This window comes from Petromyzon marinus, chromosome 8, assembly GCF_048934315.1.
Source record: "Petromyzon marinus isolate PM22_M1 ecotype Great Lakes invasive population chromosome 8, UKy_Petmar_22M1.pri1.0, whole genome shotgun sequence".
Lineage (NCBI taxonomy): Eukaryota > Metazoa > Chordata > Hyperoartia > Petromyzontiformes > Petromyzontidae > Petromyzon > Petromyzon marinus.
Genome location: NC_133674.1, coordinates 9,590,591 through 9,618,202, shown reverse-complemented (window position 1 = coordinate 9,618,202; position 27,612 = coordinate 9,590,591). Strand labels below are relative to the sequence as shown.

The 27,612-nt window shown below is 46.9% G+C and overlaps 1 protein-coding gene across 13 annotated transcripts in view; it reads left to right on the top strand.

The window, feature by feature from the left end:
• The window catches only part of LOC116940216 (rap guanine nucleotide exchange factor 2-like), a 246,204-nt gene that overhangs the window by 157,114 nt on the left and 61,478 nt on the right, over nucleotides 1-27,612 (top strand). For all 13 annotated transcript variants that reach the window (XM_076065639.1, XM_076065636.1, XM_076065634.1 and 10 more), the window contains one exon: nucleotides 18,029-18,104. In XM_076065639.1, coding sequence (XP_075921754.1) covers nucleotides 18,029-18,104 — 76 coding nt within the window. The remainder of the gene's footprint in view (nucleotides 1-18,028; nucleotides 18,105-27,612) is intronic.

Here is a 27,612-nt window from a genome sequence, read left to right as displayed (position 1 = left end):
GAAGCGTACAGCCTTCTTACTGTACAGTGGACCGCAGATGCATAACTTAAGACTTAAGCTGCCAAACGTCTGCACCGCGCGCGTTTCAAGATGTTCCTTGTGCCCCTAAAAGCACGCCGCACATTTCCGCCGAGCTTTCGTGCACACATACGTTTTATTCTTGCTACGCGCGGCTTTTGTCGTGCTCGCACGACTCTGCAAAGAATAAAGACGGGCGGTTTTTTTTGTTTCCTTCCCCGTCGCGATTTCTCGTGTCCCACGCTGCGTTTCCATGGAGAGATCCTCTCCCCAGGATGCGAAAGTGTCACAGGCACAGGTGCCATGTTGTTTTCCACGGGCAGCAGCAGCAGCAGCAGCGGAGAGACGGGCGCAGGCTTATACTGTGGATTCGATCCCGACCCTGACGCCTGCTGTATATTTGGAGTGTATCATGTTCTCCCCACGGTCGCGTGGATTTTTCTCCAGATTCTCCGTTTTTTCCCTCCGCATTTAGAATCAACATGCGTTTCGAGTATTTGGTTGTGATGTCCACGTGATAAGCCATTTCTTTGAGCTATAATTTATTTGTGGCCAGGTCACTTCTCAAAAGGAGCTATCTAGCTCAGTGGGCCTTACCTGGTAACATAAAACATTTTTAATTTATGTCAGGTGAGAGGTCAGCGAGAACTTGTGTCATTTTGCAAGGGAGACCTGGGAAAGTGCAAGGTGCCGGTTTCAAGAAAGGGATGCCACATGTTGGTTTTGAAACGACGATTTAAAATTCTGCACCCGTTAAGAAAATAATGCATTTTATGCATCAACGCATTGCCTCATTGTCATTTATGTCCAAGGTTTTGCACACCTTACATAAAAAATGTACACGAGCAACATGAATAAGCAGCAGGAGCAGCAGCAATGTCACAGCATTAGGAGCGGCAAGGGCAATGATGAGCACTGGGAGCAGAGTTGGGTGGAGGCGGTGGGGGCAGGGAGAGCCATGGGAACACGCCCATCGTGTCCGCTCATGCACATCCGGCCGCAGTCTCACCTTGCCCCCCAGCGCATGCACATAAATACATTCACGCACGCACACGCACGCACACACACAGTCACGCATACGTGCACTCACGCTCATGCACAAAGACAAAGATTCCCCATATAGCCGACTGCCTTTGTCTCCCCAGTGATGATGTTTTTTATACACCGCACCAGGTACTCATTTGAGGCTGAGTCGAGCTAGGTGAGACCCAGGACCGATTCGGATAATTGTCGCTGGTGCTGGCCGCGAGCGGGAAATGAATCGAACTTGGGTCGCTGGGTTCGTAGCACAACACGCTATAACCGCTACACTACCGCTCATCCACGCACACATTCACACACGCACACATGCACTCACGCTCATGCATGCACACATTAACACACGCTCACACACACGTAAGACATGCATTCACACTGCTGTTTGCTAGTTGTGCACTCTGATAGTTGCGACCGACCCTGGTGTTGATTTTGACATCACTCTTTGTCAAATAATTTCTAAATCAACGTTTTTAACAAGTTGCTTCTGATTAAGGTTGTCACTTTGGCAACTGTGGAGTTCTTCGTCAGTTCCAGGTAGTCAATGACTCCTTATAATTACAGTTAATGTGGATGCTACCAATGTGTATGGGAGCTACCAATGTAAATATTGTTTGGTCTTTGTGGGGGTTTTTTTCCCCCATGGCTTCCCTAAAGTATTTTTCCCCAATCACAAATCGTTTTCTCTCCCTCGGAGATGATGCGGACCTTTCGCCTATCCCGATTTTAGCCACTACGTGAAAAATGTTGGCTTTGGGAACGGCTGTGCTAATTTGAGAGTTGTTTTTCACCATAGCGATGCGTAACGATTTGATACAAGTCACATACTTTTATGTCCGTCCAGCGCTCCACTGGGCTGCATTGGCTTCCGGTTGCTGAATGAATACAGCAGGTCGCACACATTACACACAAAGTGCTTGCCACAAATGAACCACAATACGTTGCTGATCTCGTCAAGGCGCAGAAACCACGACACGAACTCCGATTATCCTTGCAGCGTTTTTTGGCTAGTCGTCGAACAAAGACGGTCAACTGCTTCGCGCGTATTCAGATGTGCTTCTGCGGCCGTCTGGAACGCTGTTCCTTCTGATATTTGGAAGCCACTGGAGCTATGCACTTTAAAATCTAGATTAAAGACTAATTTCTCTTAAACTTATTTTCGTGTTTAGTTTTGTTGTCCTTCCCCCACACCTCCGATTAGCACGGTTGGCTAAGTACGGTGCGAAAGAAGTTCAACATACATACGTGCATTCTGTTATTAAACATCACTGTCGAGAGGCAAGCCTGGGACAGGAGAGAGCGAGGGCCTCGTTGTTTTGAGTGTGGGGCCCCGTGGTGCCCCGTACATTCAGGAGTGAGATGTCCCTGACTTTTCATCTTCGGTTTGTGATCCTGTAATGTGCCGAACCACGGGTGTCACGCCATCCACAGGACGCCCATGTTATAGCTTGGCTATGGCACCAAGAGCTATGCTGTGGAGAAGATGTGGTATTTTTAATATTTCGTTGAAAACATTTTTTTTCCAACGTTAGAACCTGGAACAGTGAAGGATATGAGATGTACACGTTGTTTAATGTTAGTGATTAAATTATTCACTCCTTCCCTCCGCCGATTACATGCAAACTGTGTCAATTGGAGAACACCTAAACATCTATTCTTACATGTTTTGGTGCATGTATTGTGAGATTTAAAAAAAATAATCCATTAATCCGTGTACGAATCTGCTTTATATGTGGTAGCTTGCTAAAGTCTTATTCATGAAAACTAAATCACGTGTGCATGGTCTTAAGATTTGTGTGCATGTGTGTGTACAGATAGTGGGGAGCGGTAGTGTAGCGGTTAGCGTGCTGCGCTACAAACCCAGTGTCCCGAGTTCGATTCCCGCTCACGGCCAACAACAGTGAGGATTAACTGAACCGGTCTTGGGCCTCCCCTAGGTCGACTCTGCCTCAAATGAGTACCCGGTGCGGTGTGTAAACATCACCACTAGGGAGACAAAGACGGTCGGGTGTGGTGCTGGACACCCACCCCCACGTGTGCCGTGCTGGCCTTCATAGGTGCTCGCTAACAGCACTTTCCCCAACAGTGTATTAAGGATATGCGGGCAATCTTTGTACTTATCTTTGTACAGATAGTTAAAACGGAAACAACACGAGTTGCCATTCTCTACTAAATGCAGTTTATTTCATTATGTTGTCTTTGTCAGCTAATACACTATGCATGGCAGAAGCTGACTGGCAGAAGGGCACAGGACAGACCCAAGTGTTAGGGTTTAACAGACCAAGGCTAATGGATACACCAGCTTGCGCCCCACTGTGTAAACTCGGTGTTTTATCTGCCGAGCGCTCTGGATTGCTACGAGCCTTATCCTCTGCCTCCTGCTGTTGTTGGAGGGTCCCCTACAGACAGCTGCCCAGTAGCAACAGTCACGATCCTGATCCTCGAGCAGAAGAAGATTACATTTTACGTTCTTAATCTGCGTATGAATGTGCCGACTGCATGCCACGTTATCTCACACTGAGGTTATTGATGGCTGTAATTTCAAAACCATTCAACTGCCTGTTTACACACATGAAACGGTAGCCTTATCAAAACTTGCATGTACTCTACTGATCCATGTGAACTTTTTGAAGCTGGCACGGGGAGCAGCACTTCTTTAGTTCCTCAGGATGAATGGAAGCGGTGAACAAGGGATGCAAATTTTTGTTTGATCTCGGAGACTTGCATTCATCGCTGCCGGCGCGTACGTGAGCTGACTTCAGTCTCTCTCCACCAGGTAGTTTGTGTCAGCCTTGCACCTGCGTTTGAGACATGCAGCGTGTGTCGGCTGAGGATGCAGAGCTCGCTCGCGCTCTGACAGAGCCACGCTCCGCTAGCACAGCGGCTCGCATCTTCAAATATCGTTCCTGCTTTAGAAACGTGCTTTTGAAGCCGAGTTCAAAGGGAATGTTTATTTCAATAATTTGTATCTGCTATTGGGTCGGGTGTTGTTACCGAGACAAACGTCGGTTTTGGCAAATGCTACCGCAGGTGGTGCTCACCAATCGCGGCTCTCGCAGCTCGGAGGACGGAGAGCTCGGTGCGGGAAATCGCAGGTTGTTCCTGCTTTCGTCACGGTCATGTGTCCAACACGTGTGGGCGACTGCGTGTTTGTGTGTGTGCGTGTAGTGATGTGCGTGTCTGCAGATGCGTGCGTCTACGAGTGTGGCACGCGTGTTTGTCTACAAGCGTGTGTGGCATTCCTTGGATGGGAAGCAGAAGTGTGGTGATTAGAACACTGCGCTTCGAACTCGACGACCCGAGTTTGATTCCCGCTCATAGTCAATGTTGCTGGCGAATATCTGAAACAGTTCTGGGCCTCCCCTAGGTTTTCCCAGCCTTAAACTAGTAGCTGGTGCGGTGTGTTAAACATCAGCACTGGAGGAGATGAGGCCTATGTGTGTGGTGTGCTGTGTTGACCTGCGTAGGTGCTCGCTAACAGCACTTGCCCAAACAGTCTGTGAAGGCTATAGGGTGGTGGATCGTTGTATTTGTCCATCCCGTGGAGCATGGTGGTGGAGTAGTTTGCACCCTGTGCTCCAATCCCAGTGACCTGGGTTTGGTACCTAACCTTACACATGGGTTGCAAGCGAACCTGTCCATCTCATATTTGACTTTACTTTTTAAAAGGGTCTGGTTTGGTATAAACATCAGCACATGCGAAACAAAGGCAGCCAGGCATGCTGCTGGCCACACCTTCAATTAGCAGAGTTGGCTACGTCTGGTGCGAAAGAAGTTCAACACGCATACTACCTCCATGTATGCTGTGCTGGACTAATAGGCACTCTATAATCAGAACCTGCCTAACTGACCATAATTTGGGAAATGGGATCATTGGGTTTTTTGTCATTCCTGATGGTTTTCAGAACTGTGCATTGTTAACAAATATTCGTATTCACCGTGCACGAGCAGCATGCAAGGATGCACTTGCACTGGTGTCGGCCTCGCTTAAATGTATCTTCGTATATTGAACTTCTTTTGCACCATACCTAGCCAACTGATAATCAGAGGTGTGGGGAAAAGACATCAAATTAAACACACAAAAAAACTGTTCTAAAGAAATTAGTTTTCAATCTAGATTTAAAAGCGCACAGCTCCAGTAGCTTCCTAATATCGGAAGGAAGAGCATTCCAGGCGGCCGCAGAAGCGCATCTGAAAGCGCGCGATGCGGTGGCCGTCTTTGTTCGATGGCCAGCCACAAGCCGCTGCGAGGAATGACTGTAGTTCGCGTGATGGTTAATGCCCCTTGACGAGAAAATCCGCATTGCTTGCATGAAGTTACGGAGCAATGTATTGTAATGCACGTGCGAGATTATTAAACAAGTGCATTGACGCCGGTTGGTCAATGGAATCATGACCGTTCGCAGGACGTCTTGGCTCATTGGCCGTCGCGAGCGCTGCAAGGTTGTCGAGCGCTGAGCCCTGGCGACGGTCTCACTGATGAAATATCCGTCCCGTGGGAGCAACGTGTCACAGGCCGTGCCGTGCTGGCAAGTGCCACACACAGGTCATGATTACTGCGCTGGCAGTCGAGTGATTCATTGACGCTTTCGACGGTTCCAAAGTGTTAGCTCCTCGTCAGATTTACGGGCTCCTCCGCGGCGATGCTGCGGGTCCTGAACGCAGCGTCTGGTGCTGGCAGCTGGCAGCACGGGTCAACAAATGTATGAGAATAAATAAAGTGAAAATAAGTAAATAAAATTTCGATTTGAAAGCTTTCGTGACTGCAGGGATTCATCTTCTTGGTTCTTTTGGTAAAGTCACGTAGAATGGAAATAATGTTTTATTTTTATTATTTTATTTCCATTCTACGTGACTTTACCGAAAGAACCAAGAAAAAGTCAATAAAAGGTCGAATATATTAGTGCGCAGAGCTTCAGGCTGTTGTGAGTGCTGGAAATCCATGGCACAGCTTCAAAGAGCTCAGCGCCCAGCTCTTTCGATGCCCGTGTCCACAGCCACCACTTGAGCCGAGAACTTCGGCGACTTTCCATGGTCGTGCGGACGCTGCATTGGCGCGCACGCACACACACACACGATTTGCCAGGTGGTCTCGGTGGTAGTATCTCCACTGGCGAGATGCGAATCTGGTTCTCCATCCGCCTCTGCGTGTAGGTCAGCCGATATCACGGCGGACGTGGGGTTCTAGCGTGAGGAACGACTGTGTGGAGCGCACATTATATTAGCTCCACCTTACCGTGATAAAGTATGTCACGGCAGCACTGCAGTGGCTAAATTTACCCGAGCAAAGAATTACCAACAATTAAACAGAATTGGCCACTTACATGAGTGCTTTGTTGGACCGCGGCAACACGATACAAGGGCCCCGCGTCTGGTGAGATTACGGAAATCGGCGATCTGGCGGCAGAGCTCTGTAATCGTGAGGGCAGGTCGCAGCTTGGTGGGAGATCTCCGTTAATATTATTGCCGCGTCGTTCTTCACTGCGCCGCGGGGGAGTGCGGAGGAGGAGGAGGCTCGCAGATGAAAGTGCGGCCGGGGTCCTTGCCCTGGGCTCTCGTTGCGTCTCACCGAGGCTGCCGTCTCCACCGCCGCGGTGTGTCATAAGAGGGGAGGGTGGTCTGGCGCTCAGTGACCCCGGCGCGTCGCGTGGCGCTCTCTCACTTTCATCGTCTCGAATCTCTCCCGCCACTCTTTGAGTCGGCAGTTGTTTTTAAATTAACCATCCTTTGTTAATCAGCTATGTTGACACGTATTTAATGATGACTTTTGTTATTAGTGTTTAGTAGTAGTAATATTTGACAAAAGTCTGTTTCAAGCACCTGAGAAAGACTTTATGCCAAATCCATGTTGGCGGCAGTGTTGGTGGGTTGATGAGTGGGCTGGTAGGCTGGTAGCTTTGTGGGTAGATGATTGGGCTGGTAGGATGGTAGGTATGTTGGTGGTTGATTGGTGGGTGGGTTGGTAGGTTGATGGTGGGTTGACAGGTAAATGAGTGGGCTGGTAGGCTGGTAGGTTGGTGGGTATGTTGGTGGTGGATGGGTGGGTGGGTTGGCAGGTTGATGGTGGGTTGGCGGGTAAATGAGTGGGCTGGTAGGCTGGTAGGTTGGTGGGTAAGTTGGTGGTGGATGGGTGGGCTGGTAGCTTGGTGGATAGATGGCTGGGTTTCGCGCGAAGGAACTCTGGTTGTTTGCGCTAGAGTCCGCCCTGTAGAGGAGGTAGCAATAACAGCTTCCAGGTCATACATTTAATTAAACTCATCTTTTATTGGACCATATTATAAAATGTTAAACATGAAAGGGAGAAAAAAATATTTAGAAAGGATGGAGATATTTATTTAAACCATAAAATCACGTTTGATAAATACTAAAACATTTTCAATAACTTTATTTTTAATTATGAATGCATCACACTTAATCTTACAGTCAATTCCGGCTTGTGTACTCTTGATGTTGATGCGGTTTGCCCTGCTATATGGTACCTTGATACACATTGCCACGTATTTATCTACACAATGTGAATACAGCAACACCGACTTGGGAGGCACAAATGAACGATGTATCGATAGTTCAATTTGAACAGACAAATTTATTGAGGGACTGTGTGTTGTCTTGGTGTGGTTTGGGACTGTTTTTGTTGTTGTTTTACTAGCTTGCCCAAGCTTGCATTTAGTGTTGAAAAATGGGTATGCATTAATGTACTTTAGCAATTTGTGCATATATATGTAATTTATTTCGAATGATTTATTTACTTATTTGTAGTGACTTGCTTGCCTTTCCTATACTTTGCACTCCCATCGGTTTTTGTCGTGTTTGTTGTAACTTGCTGACCTGCCCCTACTGGACAAAAGCTTTATAGCTCATCGGATTCATCCAGGATAAATAGAGATTCTGAAGATTCTGATTCTCAGTGTGTACAGACCACGCACGGGTCACATTTTATACGTATTGTTGATGTTTACAGTTTTGACTACAATGCAAAGTTCAGGGTGTCAATAAATATATCGTGCATTATTAAATAATCATAAGTTGACGGTAGTTCAAAGCGTAACGTTGAAATTTTTGTATTGTATTCCTTACGTACTTAAAAAAATATCAACCCACAAGCCAGAGTCATGTTCAACACCACGAGACAAGTCATTCTTAGAAATGCGCATCGATGTAGGAACCCCTAGGACTCTCAAATCTCATTGCAATGTGCAACGCTATCACCCAGGCAGACACGTGGATTTGTACAGGTGACTATCGGGACAACATCTTCATATTACCCGGTCGGTGTGCGTGTATTTATATTAAGGGGAGCGGTAGTGTACCGGTTAGCGCGCTGCTCTACAATGCCGGCGACCTGGGTTAAATTCCCGCTCACGACCAACACCAGTGACGATTATCTGAACCGGTCCTGGGCCTCCCCTAGGTTGACTCAGCTTCAAATGAGTACCTGGTGTGGTGTGTAAACATCGCCACTTGGGAGGGAAAGGCGGCCGGGCGTGGTGCTGTGACCACCCACCCCCTCGTGTGCCGTGCCGGCCTTCATCGGCGCTGCTCAGTAACAACACTTGCCCCAACAGTCAGTTAAGGCTATATGGGGGGGATCTTTGTATTAACCTAGCTCGTAATGCTGTCGAATTATTATTTCATATTGAATTAAGCATTTATGGATACACTGGGAAAAACAAAAAGCAACTGGATGGATTGACGTGCAGAACACTTTGCATGGCATGTAAAAGGTGTGCCCCTCGTGCGGATAATGATGCCTGGTGAAGTGAATTCAAAAGCAGTTACATTTTGATTTAAAGCTTTCGTGACTGCAGGGATTCGTATTCTTGGTTCTTTCGGTAAAGTCACGTAGAAGGGAAACAATAAATTAATAAAAATATAAAACAATAAAATTCTCACGACGTTTCGACTGCAACACAAGCAATCATCATCAGGTGTGAAAACCACAACAAGAATTTTTTTTAAAAAGTGGCGTTTTTTTAACGTTAGCACCACGGAGAGCGATTTGACAGTTTGTTCAGATGGACGAGTCCATCTATGTTTGGAAAAGAGGACGGGGGGAGACGAAAAATAATGGATGCAGTCTGAAAGCCACCTTAAGCGTGATCAATCAATTAAGACCAGAAATGGTTTATCAAATCCTTCCAATGATTGCTAAGCCAGAATCCATCTTCTCGGTTGAAATTCTGTGTTTTTATATGTGGATAGCCTCATGAACGAATCTTTCATGGTAGCCAGATGGCATGCAAAGAACCTCTGTCTTGGAGAAGTCAATGTCATGTGAACCTACTGAATTATGACAGTGATCTGCCACGGCCGAGGTGTTCGTGAACACAAAGCAAACCTAAAACACGGTAGGACCAACACCACAGCCGTGGCAGATCACTGTTATAATTCAGTAGGCTCACATGACATTGACTTCTCCAAGACAGAGGTTCTTTGCAAGCCATCTGGCTACCATGAGAGATTCGTTCATGAGGCTATCCACATATACAAACCCAGAGACAATTTCAACCGAGAAGATGGATTCTGGCTTAGCAATCATTGGAAGGATTTGATAAACCATTTCGGGTCTTAATTGATTGATCACGCTTAAGGTGGCTTTCAGACAGCATCCATTAGTTTTCGTCTCCCACCTCCTCTTTTCCGAACGTAGATGGACTCGTCCATCTGAACAAACTGTCAAATCGCCATCTGTGGTGCTAACGTTAAAAAACGCCACTTTTTTCAAATTTTCTTGTTGTGGTTTTCACACCTGATGATGATTGCTTGTGTTGCAGTCAACGTCGTGAGAATTTTATTGTTTTATATTTTTATTATTTTATTGTTTCCCTTCTACGTGACTTTACCGAAAGAACCAAGAATATCAAAAGCAGTTCTTGAACAACATAATAACAGGAACACGTGCCAATAGCACAACTGGAGTATAGTTCATGTGAATAAGCACAAGGCAATTAACTTATTTGAAAATGTGAAACATTCTGTTTATCGTTTTTTTTTCACACGCAATGTCATTTTGTGCACCTTTTGAGCTATGGTCTTTTGAATGACATCTGCAAATCCCCACGCCTTCCACGCCACTGACCCCTTGTGACCCCCATCTGGTATTGGGGCCCCAAGGGCCCCCCCACCTTCTGGACATGGGTCCCTGGCAGGTGGTCTCCGCAGCAGAGGGGGCACGCGGGGCTGCTGTGCTGCGGAGACCAACTCCCTCCCAGCACGCTGCGGTTATTTTCGTGATGCTAAACTCAAAAGAGACTAGGATAGCGTCTCAATTTGCAAGCGTGACCTGCGGCACAAATATGGCAAAAGCAAAGCAAATCAAATTATTTGCAGCAATGGAGCAAATAGAAATCGGAGCGAAAACACTGCATCATCACGGGAGAAATCGTGAAAAATAACACAAACATAGATCCGTGTTAAAACTATCGCTTGCCTGCAGAATAAGTCGGAACGAACATATTGTTTCAGACTGCCCATAGTGCCATTAAATGTGAGCATTGTGCAGTAAGTTAAAGAAGATGGCTTGAATGCTGCAGTCGTTTTGAGGAATCGTGGCTCGTGCGTTGTGGTGTGGGAATGAACGTTCTTGCCGTTGTTGTAGGAGCTGTCCAACAACTCTCATCTCCATCCCCACAGGCAGATTTTATTTAGCGTCACATTCATCTTGACACGACGTTGTGTGAGCAACGTGAAGTTTATCAGGACACACATTGCTAGCCGTCTCTCTAGAAAGCAGTAAATAAGTAGTTTGCGGTCTGCTTGTGCATAGTACGAGTGCTTTGCCTTCGTATGCCTGGGTTTTCTCCACACACTCCTGTTTCATATCACTTGCAGCAGACACCTTCTGAAAAGTTCTTCGGACTCAGTGGGGCTTTGCTGGGCACACACACACACACACACAAGCGGTGTTGATATTATTGTTATAATTATTTATAATTCAGGGTGTGTGCCACACCGGGGCCCCCGTGGCAATGCGTCATTTTTTTCTCACTGGCTTCAGGGCCATGAAAGAGATGGACAACCACCTCCACCTGCCCCAGCAGCGAGAGACGTTGGCGCTGTTTGGCGAGCTGCTCCTGTTCGTCCAATGTTTGGCGTTAACCCGCCGATGTCTCCGTCACGAACGGCGGGGCAAATCACCAAGTCTCTGGGCGCTTCTGCTGTATTGTAAATATGTGAATCTTACCTGGAGATGTCCGACAGCGTATCCTTGTCTACTGCGTCACTGCAGGACAAGAGGTGCTGCTGCTGCTGCTGTGCGTGGGTGGGCGCATGAGCATGGGAGCGGTGGCAATGTGGTTAGGGCATTGCGCTTTGAACCCAACAGCAGGGATCGGGCACCCGAGTTCAATTCTTGCTCACGGCCAACATCGGTGACCGATATCTGAACTGGTCCTGGGCCTTCCTTAGCTCGACTCGGCCTTAAATGAGTACCCAGTACGGTGTTTTAATCATCAATACTGAGCAGACGAAGGCTGTTCGAGCGAACGTGGTGCTAGCCACACCACCCCCTTTCGTCGTGCGCCGTGTCGGCCTTCGGAGGTGCTCGCTTAACAGCACTTGCCGCCACAGTCTGTCGAGGCTTTAGGGAGATCTGTGTTGCGTGGGTGTGCCGGCTCGGGCCTGAGTGGCGCGTGCGTGTTGCACGCACGCGTGTCTTCACGTGCGTGTGTTTGGAGAGAGGCGGGGCGACGCGCCAGGAAGTGCGCGCGTGTGTGCGTAATGAGGTCCAGATGTCGGCAGGCGATGGTGGCCTCTGGCTGGACTCGCTCCAAGCCAGCGCGGAGTCCTGGGCCAGCTCCTCGGCAGGCACAAATGTGCATTTCATTAGGCAGCTTGTGTTACACAGGAAGTTTCCATTGTGAGTTATTTATAGACAGTGATTGTTTATGCCAGTAAAGCAGGCACAAGCCAGCTTGGATATCTGTTGTGGCCACGTCCATTAAAACCCTTACATTAATACCAAATTACACGGATGTGCATTGCATTTCACTGGGTTATGCCGTTTGGCAAACCTTGTGCTGTTGTGGTCAATGCACATGGCTCATCTTCAGTTTTCAAACGAGAAATGTCAACGTTTATGCATGGATTTCAAGGAGGGGAAATTTCTCAAGCAATCATCGTGCATTTTTCAGTCATTAGGCTTACACTGGCCACAGGTTGTGCAAGGAAAACCACAAATTCATGGAAATCATTGTTTACACGTGGCGCTAAGTATAGCCAGCAGACGAGCACCGTTTACATTTCTTGCGTGCGCCCTGTTAGTGCTGCAGCTTCCCCTTTCCGTGCCGGCAGTGATTATTTTTTTCGGAAGCCCGGATTTTTTCTGCACCTTTCTACTTGCGGTGTTTGCATTGGAAAGCCGCAGCTGACGGGGACCGGACGGTCGGAAATACCGAATGCGCTACAAAGGGAATATTGTGCTAGCTTTGCGCAGAACCTCCTCTTGACGCTTAGTTGAAGCAGATGTGTGGCGAGCTGTCGGAAAGGCCCCGGCTAGCCTGGTGCCGCCATCCCATCTGAGACCCCGGGCCTCACTTCTCAGCCTGAGGTGGACGGGGCTGGCAGCCGTAACGGAGTGCTCGGGGCGGGGGGGGGACGGACCCACGCGGCGTGACCCATGCGGCGTGACCCACGCGGTGTGACCCACGCGCTTTCCTCCACCGGCGCTCACCGCTTGTCAAGAATCGTTAGGCGCCCTCGCTCGCCGCGTTGCATCTCGCGAGGACTGTGTTGTTTCATGGACATGTGCGGGAGAAGAAAAACGTCACCGTTAACTCTGAAATCATCATCCTGCGTTCATCCAGGGTTAGTGAGATGTTGACAACGAAGAATGCAAGCTCTATTTCTATCTTGTGCGATCTACTGAATCCTGCCCTTCACTAAACAGATTACAATTCCCGGCACATGGCTGCTGTTTTGTCGTCCCCCGGTTTCCTTTTCATAATTGATGGCAGATAGAATGGAGCACACGTTGAGCGGAACAAGGCCAAAGCTTGTGCAAGCACTTGGCAAAGTGAAATGCAGTTTAAACGGCAATCATTTCTTTCGGTGTTATCGAAAGACATCAATGTATTACGCATTTTTATGGATTTTTTTTGCTTGGCTTTTTTTGATCGCTCTTGAAGAGGTAAATTACTGTTAAGTTTAGGGTTTCCATGACATCTAATGGGTTTCACCGTGCATTGATTTATTTTGGTAATTTCAATGTTTTTTTGTTGTCAAACCAAGGGTAGAGCAAAGTGAATAGGCACTTCACATTGCATTAACTTGAACATATCCAATCAATTTCTCTGCAGTGGCCATTTACATGATGTTGACAGTGCCATTATAATTGATGTTCGTGGAGAGTATTCATGGGGTAAATTAAACCTGTGATATCAGTAATAGATGTCGGCAGGCTGTAATCATATTGTGTAGCTTGTCGGAGTGCACACTGAACATTCATTTAAATTAAAACACTAAGTCAGGTCTGTACCCTCACGTGACTTCACCGTGTGGCCCATGTGGTCATCAAAATCTGCTCGTGGGATGACCTGGAAATAACTGTGTGGAGCTCCTGCAACGTGTCCGAGCAAAGGGTCTTTCCACAGCTGATCCTTCTCTGGCGCTCAGTGGGATGCTGGCGGCCCAGGGCTCTGGGGCTGCTGCGTTGGGAGATGTCCCATCCCGTGGCCCCAACGCTGAGCCAGGGTCAAGCCACCTTTCTCCGACTCATTGCTCTCGAGCCGATATGAAAACAGCTTCCGCCCGGCCAGCTGGCCGGCGTGGCACAGTTGTTTTCGGAGGCGGCTGGAATGCGTGGAGAAACGTAACGGATCCACTGTATTAAAGCGCGCACTGCGGTGGCCTGCTCCGGTTATCCAGCGGCGCAGTGCGATTCCCGTAGGAGACGGGCCTGTCAGCGTGCCGGGGTTTATCTTGACTATATGCGGCACGCGCATCATCCGCGGAAATCCCCAAGCTGATCGCCTCTCGGAAGCCCGCACGCGCTCACAGGATTACATTTTCTGCAGGGCGTTAATTAAGACAAATGGAAGAAAAACGTTGAATGCGGGCGCGTGCGGAGTGGCTGGTGCGGGAAGGGGTTGCGCGTGCTCGCTCGTGCATCGGCCAACGCCGCTCCTCAACTGCACTTGCAATTAATTGTCAGGGTCAACATATTTTCAGCTTTGCAAACAATGTTATCCATTCCCATCATGGCTTTGGAGCCCAGTAGCGATGCCGTTAATTAAGTTTGTAATTAGGCACCAGTATATTTTCCAGTAAGTCTATTTTCTTAAACGGGTTACAGTATTTGGTGTGGAGTCGGCCAAAAGTAAAATTGATCTTTGTTATTCTTATACGCCCCCGCTTGTGTATAAACCACTCTTGGAAGCAGCCCCAGCTTTTGAGTGTTTTTTGTTTGTTAGCGATGAGATTTCGTCTGTGGCTGTGAAACGGATGTTTGTGGCCAGCTCATGAGACGCAGCATCCATCTCCACCAATCTCTGCGTGTTCTTCTCCTTGGTCTGCTTGTGAACCCAATGGCATTTTTCTCCCAACAAAGATCACTGGTTACTTTAAGTAAACAGTTTTTTTGTTTAAGACCCAATACCGTCCCCCACTCGTTGATGTATTCATTTGTTGTTTTTCCTTTTTTATTCCATTATTGTTGTCTTTAAATCATCTTCAGATAGCCTAAGGCTCTTTATCAGAAAATTAAAAGCCAGATGCAAGCATTGCAGACGTCTGCGAGTTAGGGTTTAATGATTAGGACACGTTATTATAGTGGGGTAACTGGCAGTCTCTCTAATTGCTTGACTGGTCAATTTGCTCTTCGTAGAAACCCGTCGGTGTCTCAATACTTAAATGGGCATTGCCTCAGCGCTTATCTCCATAAGTGGCCTTGAACCAGTGACAGAAAATTCACATTCCTATGACAGGGATCAGTCCCTTCATCCGGACAATTTGATCTCGCACATAGCGATACTGTACAGTAGTCCCTCGGTTAACGTTTTTAATCCGTTCCACGAAAACTGTTGTTAACCGAAATAACTGTGAATCGAATTCAATGCATAAGTTGAACAAGTTAAAATCACAGAGTCTGCAAGAAAGCTGTTTTCCACTGCCAAAAGAGAAAACAATTTAAACAAAGGCAGTCGAGGTCAAAACGCTCATAAATGTGCATCGCTGATTGGCTGGGGACATGGCTCAGCCCACTTACGAGCACTTGGATTGGCTGAATTTGGCGCCCACGTGCAGAACGTAAACATTACCGTTAATCAAAATGTTAACGTTAGTCGAAACCATTGGGGTCCTATAGGAGGCGAAACGTTAACCGAAAATGACGTTAACCGATGTCATTGTTAACAGAGGGAGTACTCTATTCATTTTATCACCACATTGGGATAATGGCCTAAGTCGAACTCAACCTTTCCAACTTTTGTTTGCTATCTCTGTCGGTGCAGTTATTTTTAGTCAAAACAAATCTCGAGATATTTCCATCCAAACGGTTTTTTTCCACAACCATGTTAAAAGTCTTGACTTTATTTTCTTGTTTTTGCTAAAGTAAGCAACTGGAAATGTTTTCCACGCAACACAAAAAGGGGTGTTGACTCGATGGCCCAGCGGTAGCGCATTCTTTGCTCGTTGCAGATGTTCGTGGTTTGAACCCGGCAGGCCGCCCTGGTTAAACTGCGGCCATATATAAAAGGGAAATTTGTGAATGTGTCTGTTAGAAATGTTTAGCATACTTCCCGATATGCAACAAACTTGAAATTTGGCATGTGGGTAGCTTCCAGACTGTACACAATGAAAAAAGTTTAAAAATAGACTTCTTAATTTTTTTTGGGGGGGGGGGGGCGCAATAATGCATATATTTTGCACCGCAAGTGAGCGGTGACGTCACATCTGTCATGTCACCCACATGCGGCAGCGTCACGCAATGTGCCTGCTGACGTCACGCATCCCCCCCCTCAACCGTCCACGTAGGCCATGTATTAATCCAAGACAAGAATCCAAGTCCCGAGCGAAGCCGGGTAGTAAAGCTAGTCAGCCATACAATGCACACCGCCTGTGGACGTTCAAGATCCTGTGATGTTCCGGCGCCAGATATTTAAATCAAATACAAATTACCCGCAATTTAATTTCCATTTCACGAAGCAATTATTGTGCTCCAATGGCAGACTGATGCCCACTGTCAGGCCAGTGCTGAGTCACATTGTGCCACACAGGGACAGCTGACACTTGGGGTCCCCCCCCCATTATAAATGTTTTAAATTCGGAACTTTGAGTAATTAAGGCATTTAACCAATGCCATTTAAATGCAAACAAATACGATCACTATTTTTCACCTTAAGTCGTCGGCTTGTTGGGAGACAGGTCCAGATGTAATCTTGATATGTAGACGCTTTACATTGTGTTGGGAAGTCTGAGCCAAGCCCGCACGTGCACCGGGCCTCCTCTCGGAGCCCTCTCTGATACCTAATTGATTTTGTCATTCGACCTTTCCAGTCTGGTGCTGATGAGGGCGTGCAGCCGCCTCCACCAGCACCACATCCATGCAACCCCCCCCTCCACTCCCCAGGGGGTGCCATGGAACTCTGCCAAAGTCAAGCGCTGAGAGGCTCCCAGACCCAGATAGGAGTGTTTATTTTTAGGGCAGATAGTCAGAATTGATTCTGGTTGAAGTAAAGTTTAGCAGAAAATCAAGAGATTCTGTGTGGAGATAAGCACCACAACGCAGTGCATGGGGCCTGGCAGCTGGGCTTCGGGCCAAAGGAACAACCCACAGCGTGTGTGTCTATTCGGCGCGTGTCCGTGAGGGGCCAGCGGTCCGGACACCCTGTGCCGGGGGCGGCGCGCTGCGTCCAGACGTGTGTTTCTCCAGGAGCGCGTTACTCCCACCCGGCCTCGCGATCGCTCCGTTGAAGCAGTGTGCTGCGCGGCGTTGTCGACTCTTTCACGTGGATGATGGCACGGTGCTGCTATCGCGCTTTTTCACCCGTCTCCAGGACGATGTCTCTTGCGTTTTCACCGTTATCCCTTCAGTGGAGGTTAATGGTCCCCATGTTGGTTATGTTGAGGTCGTAACTTGCAAGCTTTTAAGGTTCAGTGCGCAAACAGCATGTGTGTTTGATCTTGTTTGGGTTAAGTTGTATTGTAGATGTAATTACAATTTAGTTTTCTTGCATGTCGCCAGAAATCAACACGAATTTAAATTCACGTTCATATAGAGAGGTAAATGGTGTAGCTTCAAGGAGAGCAGAATGTTACATCTTGTAAATATCAGTGATATTTTAGGTTGCCTGTGTTTATTTTCTATTTAGGTAAAGGAGATGCAAATATGTCGAAATTAAAAATAAGTGCAAGTCTGTGTGTAGTTTTAATGCCTGGTTATTAAAACCCATGTAGAATTATTATTTTGACAGGATGTTATACGTTACTAACAAAACAATAATAATAACATGCAGTGTTCAACCATAAACTACACAACTTTGCGACCGAAAGTGCACTTCTATATGTCAATAATTTTGACATCACCATTTGGCGTCATCATTCTCCAGCATGGATAACATCCTCAACATTTTCTAGTTTGCACATCCCAGCAACATTGTGTGTCCCTCGTGCGGAAGCGGACAACAAGTGAAGCGCATGTGTGTGCGCCTTCATAGGTGTTCGCTAACAGCACTTGCCCAAACAGTCTTTTCAGGTTATGGAGGGGGGCATCTTTGATCACCGAGGCCTCCCGCCAGCAAGCCTTCGACACTTCACTCGGCCTCAGAGTGCACCTCGCCTGCACGAGAGCCATGTTGACGTCGCCGCCACTTGGTGGCATTCGTTGTTATTGCGATGGCTGGTGGCCGTGGCGCTGCTGCTGCTGCGTGATGCCGGCTCCCGGTACGAGCGCTGGCAGGAAGGGGAAAGTCGTGAATGGTGCCTGGTGATCATATGGTGACGTGGTGTTCCCTCCTCCTCCCCCCTTACTATGTTGCAGCTTTGGCAAGCGGTCAGTGAGCAGCCTCCAGAGAGGGACAGAATGCATCGTGCTGGAGCCCTCCGAAATGATCGTGGTGAGTGTCGTGGTCTCCTCTCTCCGTGAACAGTGACGGCGCCCATAGCTGGCAGCATCTCAGATATTCACAACGTCGCTCCTGCAGCACTCGCCCACCTCCACATCGACACACAGCGCCGCTGATCACCCTGACGTGCGAACAAACGCTGTGAATAATGGTGCGAAAGGCTGAGCGTGACAGTTTAAAAAAATGTGGCCGTTCTGTGACATATGGGAATTCTCGGTTATACTCGAGTTTTATATATGCATGTTGGAACATACGATGACTGAAAAACTGTTTTAACTAACAGTCATTTAGACAACATTCGGCACTTCTCAGAGAACCAAACACGTGTACTGCCACTTTTCAAAGCATTTTAAACTAAAGCCACGTGAGTTTGCTTGAGGGAAAATGACAGTGAGCGTGCGCTGCAGGGGGAATAGGCTTTATCCTGGACGTTCATTTGGACCGCTGTATGTCGTACAAACAAATTACAAAGATTCCCCGTATAGTCTTTAAAAGATTGTTGGGTCAATTGCTGTTAGCAAGCAGCACCTATGAAGGCACGGCACACGAGGGGGTGGGTGGGCCGGCACCATGCCCAGCCGCCTTTGTCTCCCCAGTGGCAATGTTTAAACACTGCACCAGGTACTCATTTGAGGCTAAGTCGACCGAGCGGAGGCCCAAAACCAGATTATCGTCACTGGTGTTGACCGTGAGTGGGATCGAAATCGGATCGCCAGATTCGTAACACAGCTTACTAACCACGACGCTATCCCTCTTCATGTTGTATAGTCCATCCGTATACATGTACACTTGTATTAAATAATACCCCTACAATAGAACAACCCCGAAGAACCATCAATCACCGCCACAGACAGGCCTGATGTTACTCAGAGCTGTGTCAAACTCTTTAGTGCTGCTGCAAATCCTTGTAGAGCGGTGGTAAAGACCAGCTGCCCAGATAGAGAACTTAACACCTTGCAGCTTGGAAAGACGTGCAGCTAAGTTTATCTGCTCCTTTGCCAAATTGTTCTTGGAAAAACAACAGATAATGAGTTTAATTAACTGGACAGCAGAGAGATTCAATGTTCCTTGAAATTAAATTAATTAAACCAAAAATCTTCTTAATGTCCTCAACCTCCACCTCAAAGGGAAGAGGTTTTCCAAGGAACATTCTGTGAAGGCCTCTTTGAACATAGTTGAGCAGTGAGAGAGAAGCTGGGTAGACAATGGGTGTCTCTAGAATAAGACACAAAACTGCAACAAAAGTTACGACGTGTAATTAGTTTCTACTTTTGACTTTTAAAGGATTTGTCTCTTTAAAAAAACAACTCATATGTAAATTTACAACCATTCAACTAGAGACATTCTTAATATTTTGTCAGTCAGGGCCACATTGTGTATAGTCCAGTCTCCACATCTGAGACACTCCCTCTCTCTGGCCTCGCAGCTTCTCTGCTATGCAGGAGGGCAATTGCCCAAAACAGCATCTACAATATATTTCTTTTTTTTACTTTTCCAGGCAGTGTTATTCACGAATTTGCTGCGCATTCGTTATTTCTGCCAACGCTGTTTCTCAAAGGAGTGCGCGATGTTTTCTTACCCGAGTTGCCAGATGCTCTGCTCACATTGCGATGTTTTTTTGAGAGGAACATCCGCCAGCTATCGCTGGTTAATGGAGAGATCAATCATGACTCCCAACTCGTCTGGCACCAGTAAAAAGTGCATGTCACCTGGAGTCTCGTGATCTTCCTCAGCCAAAATTCCCCTCCAATTCCATGGTGTGCTTGGTTTGCGGTTGTCAATTCCACCAAGCAGAAATTGCTTTGATGTACAGTAGCCGGGCATGCAGATGGCAAACTGGAGCATCACAGCATGAGGAGCTCACTTTTGATCACTGTCACTGTGTTAAAAAGTTGGAATCCAGGCAGGCCAGCCTAAAAAGTTTCTGGCTGGTACAAATAATTGTTTGCAAGGGGGGTGTGGGTGTCCCATGTATTACGTGCATTTGGCACGAAAGCCTATGTCGTCTGCGCGCACCTAAGATTGCGTACGCTTAAATGCACGCTAAGCACGCACACATTTGTCCACTATTATTTAAAATGCTGCAAAATCGCGTGCATGTGCACAAGTCCAGCGACTGTTGAGAGCCACGTGCAGAGCCACGTGCATTGCCCCCTCACAGGAACAAGACTGTGGGTGCTCGGTGTCGGTGGATCTGTCCCATAGCGTCTTGTTTCCAGTATGCTCGTGGTGGCATCCTGGTTAACGTGGCCACATATAGATATCACCTGGACAACCCATAATCACTCAACATTACAGAGACATTATGAGACCTCCTTTGCCAGTAGCAAGATATAGTAATAGGTTGTCTCTTTTGTTTGTATTTTGACTGCTTGTGTTGTGGTTATTGCAAACATGATCCCTTGTATAAAGGTGTCAGTTTTGGTACCAGATGAAAGGGTAAAAACCTATTACTATTACAGAGACACTTTCTCACGCCTGGCATTAGATGTAGATTGACTCAATGCAGTGACTGGCACGTAGGATGGAATGTGGCCCATTAGGTGCGGGGACGTATGAAATCTCATTTTCTGTGGCGATAGCTGTGTTGTTGTTCTTCAAGGACATTTTGAAAATGGCTTGTTTCTTGACCTTTTGAATTCCATCTGTTGAAAAGTACAAATGCTGTTTGCAACACACAATGGCAGTTTCTGTGATTTGTAGACAAACTGAGATGCATGCGTTGTCATGACAATTCGTCCCCTCATCTGGCAGGTTGTTTGTTTCTGAAAACGCAATCCTTGCACTTGAAATTTGTGTACGTATGTAAATGGGTGCAAACCGTCGTTTCTGCCGAGAGACCTCAGCTATGGCCACAATTAATTTCATAATAACAGCCTCCAGGCCCATGTGCTGTCCGCATGCAAGCTAGCCTTACAAATAAATTTAAGTGTGCCCATCATAACCCGAGTAAGCTAGATATTTTTCAACTCATCCAAAAAAAATGAAAATTAGAACCAAGTCCATGTTAATCCAACGGAGGCTAAAGGTAATAGAAAAACAGTGTCACATCTTTACCAACAAAAAAATGGACAAACAGAAGCATTGGCCAATACTTGAATCTGGATCATGGCACTTTCAAACGAGGTTTCCCCAGTGGCCTTTGTTTGATCAAGTCAAACTTGCTCTGTATTTGCATCACTTGACCATACTTTGCGGCACGCACACTGCTGAAATGCACAGGTTGTGTTGCAAAGTTCTGAAAGGTTAACACTGACAGCAGAGCGGGCGCACACGGAGACCACACGGCACTGCAGCCAAGGCGTGCAGGCACGCTGGGGCACGGCGCGCGCGCGCGCGGTACCAGTCTTTGTGTCGTTGGAGACACAAGGCGACTTGATTAATAAAATAGGTAAATAGAAAGTGGCTTTGTGATGAAAACGTGCTTTCACACTGCCCTATTAAGAATGTGCACATTGAGCATTTGCACGATGAATGTATTGACCATTCGCCAGTTAATCCACTCATTGGTTATTTCATGCTCAATTGAAGTAAAGCTGTTAGTGCAAACAAAATATAAACTTTATTCCATTTTATTATCAGAACGTTTTAATCCGCTAATATGATGTATATGGAATAACACGTGGGTGCTAATAAGCTAAGCCGGCATGTAATGGACGAGAGCGTGTCCACGTAATGTACACTTTTCAATGCGGTTTTGTCTCCTTTGAAAATCTCTTACAAAAACATGACCCATCATAGAAAGGGGCCTCCACACAATCGTGAGACGACCCCCCCCCCGCATCTGCACGAATACAGTTTGCGGTTTCTTTAAGCGGTATCGCCTCACACATCTTCTCTGGGTACTCGGGATTCCTCTCGCTCGCAAAAGAAAATACTCGGTTGACCAGACGTCCTCATCATGACCCACCTGAGCAAGCCTGGAGACTTAGCCGAGCCCTTGGTGGGTAAAGCGCCACGATTAATAACGGTGTTTCCTGTACACAACGTGGAGTGTTTATTATTATTATTTAAACCAGCTGGGAGCCAGTTGAGGCAACATGTTTGTTTAAGTTGTCCCTTCGGGTAGTGCAAGGCTGCCGGTGGCTGCTGCCTGCCGTGTGGGCAGCGCTAGGCCGAGCGGCTGCATCTGCTGTGTTCACGCTGTGCGTTCACGCTGTGTGTTCACACCCGGGTCGCCTATACAAACAAACGATCCGAGGCCTTGGACCTAATAAAGCACAGCGGGGTCGCATCTCGGGTCTTCTTCATAGTTCCGGAGAAAATCCTTTCCCGTTCGTTCTTCGCGAGTTACGTTGCGAAACTCAGAAGTGCTTGCAACTGTGGTCGGATCATTCATGATATCGGTTGTTTTGGCTTAGATTGCGTCAATATAAATCTGTCGTTAAACCCGCCGCCACCCGACACACCCAACGTCCTCATTATTTATTACTTCAGCACACCAGTGTGTTGGAGAGTAAACCCACAACATTTACTATTTGAGCACGATGTTTAATAATATTGGTCGCGAAGGCCTACGTGTTAAGCTGGATAATTCAGTTAACATACGTTCGGTCGCAACGAAAATGGCAAGGGAATCGCAGTTTACCCTGCGATGAGCTTTTGTGGCTGCACGCACCGAATTGCATCCCTGACAAAGGACGCCATCTTGGCCATTTTCATCGATGGAGCCGTTTCGCTTTCCTGCTTCAGATCCACCGCGGTTTCATAGTCGTCCCCTGATACCCATGGACGGCCAACCCAAGCCCCTGCACCAGCCTCGGTGACCTCCACCGGGCACAGATCGCTCGCCAATCACAACCTCTTCTTCCTGTTTACATGTGCAGCATTGGTTTTCCGGCATATATGCATAATATTCAAGTTATTTAGAGCTGATCCTACTCTGAAATTCCTCGCATTCTCCACATGGACCTAAGCTTAAAGTTCAGTTCTGACCCACACTGTAGCACTGATATTACTCCTGCCTCAAACACCACTCCCTCAACATTAAAGTCGTCCTCTCAAAAATAGTCCATAAGAAACCCACCCTGCTCACACTTTGCATCTGTCACCCTCCAAACAACCCTCCGTCTTAATCACATTGCCACCTAAATACACAAACGGTCCCCTCTATTGCCAACACATTCCAGCTTCCTTTGGGACACATTCGATTGAATTAGGAGGGCAGATTTCGAGCCGCTTGCCTTCCCTGACCCCATTGAGCAATCGGCTCACTCGCACCAGTGCGCCTTGACTTGTGGAACAAGGACGCCGCCTCAAGGCACATTGTTTCCACGAGTGAACCGTGCAGTAACATGTTTGAAAGACGTGGTCTTGCAGTCGATGATTGAGGCCAACACCCTGTTACATTGTGTATCACTGGACAGTTTGCATTTGGCAATAGAATAGCATTGGGACAGTTTCAGACTCTTGTTTTAATTTTCCAACACTTGCCGTGGCATGATTTGAAACTCAATGTGAATGTAAACTTTAAATACTGAAATACTCATTTCTGGTCGTGTAGTACTTTTCAAGTAACATTAAGAACAGTCAATTGTAAATCACGACTGTCGGCACGTGCCGCTCACTTGCTGCCCCTAGAGTGTGGGAGGTCTTCCACACATTCCTGTTCCATTACTCAACACAAGACAGCTGAGCAGCTGTCAATTCGTTTCCAGCTTCTGTGGCGGAGAAGGATGTAATGGATTAGAATCGTCACCTCGTTTGTACAAAAAAAAAACTCTTTCATCCGTGACCTGTCGGCAACCACCCATCTTTTTTATATATGAAACCAGTCATGGCTAGCAGGGTATTTGTCTGAGTCACCTAGTTCTCATATGGGGAGATGAAAGGTGCATGTGACAAGTTACATCCAATCAGACAGCTCTGATCTGCATATATCGCAAAATGCGAATGAGTGGAATATTACAGAAAAATAATTCAGTTTTGGAAAACTAGAGGTTCAAAACATTATGTAAGTGAACATGTTGAACAATTTTTGATTAATGAAATCCAGTAAACGAGGTCCCTCGGAACATGAGATAGATGCACAAAGGAGCCAACAGCTCTCCGGTAACATTGTTGCGAATATGCTAACCTCGCAGCACTGACAGCACACTGTGAAGTGGACCCACATGTGCAATAATTAAACCGTAAAGTATGAATTTAGCTTGTGTCAAGTTGTCTCAAGTCGCATGATTGTTCTGCTTCATTAGCAGGACGGGTCCCTGGGTAGGCACACGGAGTGCGTGTCGCTGCTGCCTTGCACCTCCAACTCGGAGCTCTTGGCATATTTTCACTCTTTGATCCCCCTTTTTTTGTTGTCACTTGAATGGGCCCTGGGCCGTGCACTTTGTGCTCCCTGCATGAGTCACCACCGTGGCCCACGTCTGCTGCCACCTTGCTGTGCACTTGGAGCGTGCCTCTTTGCGCCAAGCTGGTTCTCTAATGGGAACTTGGTTCTCTAATGATTCTCGAGTCATCTCCTTATCCTTCTGTGAAAAAAGGAGGCTTTGTGCACTCAGCCACTTTGGCACTCGACGAACACCCGACCTAGAACAGAACATCACCACGGCCATCTCTCGGAGATCTGGTGGCATCGTGTTGAACTTTTTGTGCGGGATAATGTGCGTCGCTTTGATGATAGACAAGTAGACCCTGATAAATATGTCGAGGTTTGCTCTGTGGAAGAGGTGGCAACCCTTATCTCTCAGGTGCAGGCCAGACTGAACTAGTCTTCTGTCTGCCCTGCTCAATCTGAATCAGTCTTTTCCCTTCTGCTTCTGTGGGGATGTTACAGGTAACGTGTGCAAGGCAGTGACCTGTAAGCTGTGCCAAACAATTTTGCTCAACGCCTCTGTGCGACATTGCCCACCCCTGGGCCATATTCGTAACTAGCCCTTCAAGTATGCTGCCGTACTTTTCTTCCAAGGAGATTCCTCATAAACCTAGATCAGTGCACGCATGTCAAGAGAAAATATCGTCATGTCCGTTACGGTGCTGACCTCGATATCTTCATGTGGCAGAGGTGCGCGCTCATTAATGCTTTGACTGTCAATTGCAATTCCGTGAGTTAAACTCTCGATTTAGACTTGAGTCGGCACATGATCCGTCTAAGGCTAATAAAAATCAGTGCCTCAACAAATACGGTGTGCAGCAGACAACAAATGCGCAATTGATTGATCTATTAAAATGTATTCTTACCCTCACGATAAGTCCGTGACTTTGTGCTGACGGGTGTCGTTTATTTAAAATGTGTGCATCTGATACGTTCGCTCAGAGAAGCGAACGTAACTGTACACACAAATGAGTCGGAACAAATGCGGAACGATGGTAACGGAACGGTGAAATTAGAGTCGCGATTTTTGAATGTAATCACAGCCATGACAATTCGCGGAGCCGTTGTCCCGCACCAAGAATGCGGAAAGCGGCTACTACCACGGCGAATTTGCGCGTCATAAATAACAGTGCTGTGACGAGCACAGGATAGGACGCGTGACGTTTAGGAGATGGCCTTTCCCCTGCAAAAAAAAACCCAGGTGATTTTCCTTTCCCCCGCCGAGAACAAAGTGCTCCTTATTGAGAGAAATAATTTCAACACAACTCGTGTAACGATATATTAGCGACGTATATACGGTGAGGGGAAAAAAGTATTTGATCCCCTGCTGATTTTGTACGTTAGCCCACTGACAAATAAATGATCAGTCTATAATTTCAATGGTAGGTTTATTTGAACAGTGAGAGACAGAATGACAACAAGAAAATCCAGAAAAACGCATGTAAAAAATGTTATAAATTGTTTGCATTTTAATGAGGGAAATAAGTATTTGACCCCCTCTCAATCAGAAAGATTTCTGGCTCCCAGGTCTCTTTTATACAGGTAACGAGCTGAGATTAGGCGCACACTCTGAAAGGGAGTGCTCCTAATCTCAGCTTGTTACCTGTATAAAAGACACCTGTCCACAGAAGCAATCAATCAATCAGATTCCAAACTCTCCACCATGGCCAAGACCAAAGAGTTCTCCAAGAATGTCAGGGACAAGGTTGTAGACCTACACAAGGCTGGAATGGGCTACAAGACCATTGCCAAGCAGCTTGGTGAGAAGGTGACAACACAGTTGGTGCGATTATTCGCAAATGGAAGAAACACAAAAGAACTGTCAATCTCCCTCGGCCTGGGGCTCCATGCAAGATCTCACCTCGTGGAGTTGCAATGATCATGAGAACGGTGAGGAATCAGCCCAGAACTACACGGGAGGATTTTGTCAATGATCTCAAGGCAACTGGGACCATAATCACGAAGAAAACAAATGGTAACACACTACGCCATAAAGGACTGAAATCCTGCAGCGCCCGCAAGGTCCCCCTGCTCAAGAAAGCACATATACATGCCCGTCTGAAGTTTGCCAATGAACATCTGAATGATTCAGAGGACAACTGGGTGAAAGTGTTGTGGTCAGATGAGACCAAAATGGAGCTCTTTGGCATCAACTCAACTCGCCGTGTTTGGAGGAGGAGGAATGCTGCCTATGAATCCAAGAACACCATCCCCACCGTCAAACATGGAGGTGGAAACATTATGCTTTGGGGGTGTTTTCTGCTAAGGGGACAGGACAACTTCACCGCATCAAAGGGACGATGGACAGGGCCATGTACCGTCAAATCTTGAGTGAGAACCTCCTTCACTCAGCCAGGGCATTGAAAATGGGTCGTGGATGGGTATTCCAGCATGACAATGACCCAAAACACACGGCCAAGGCAACAAAGGAGTGGCTCAAGAAGAAGCACATTAAGGTCCTGGAGTGGCCTAGCCAGTCTCCAGACCTTAATCCCATAGAAAATCTGTGGAGGGAGCTGAAGGTTCGAGTTTCCAAACGTTAACCTCAAAACCTTAATGACTTGGAGAAGACCTGCAAAGAGGAGTGGGACAAAATCCCTCCTGAGATGTGTGCCAACCTGGTGGCCAACTACAAGAAACGTCTGACCTCTGTGATTGCCAACAAGGGTTTTGCCACCAAGTACTAAGTCATGTTTTGCAGAGGGGCCAAATACTTATTTCCCTCATTAAAATGCAAATCAATTTATAACATTTTTGACATGCGTTTTGCTGGATTTTGTTGTTATTCTGTCTCACTGGTCAAATAAACCTACCATTAAAATTAGACTGATCATTTCTTTGTCAGTGGGCAAACGTACAAAATCAGCAGGGGAACAAATACTTTTTTCCCTCACTGTACAGTCGATGATTGTTTTGAAGCTATCTCTGCCTCTTGAGAATACAAATGCGTATGTTAATTAGTACTTGATGTACCCATGAACATTTAATGAGTACTTGACGCACCTATGAACAGGTCATTAATACTTGACGTACCTATGAACGGGAAACTTACTTTAGATGGTGCCTTTGTTTTAGCTCGGAGAAGTATTCATGATGCTTACTCAGCACGGGCTGTTCTGGCAAAGAAATTATGGTGCTGAAATATTTGCACTTCTTGAGTGTTAAATAATGTACATTACAGGC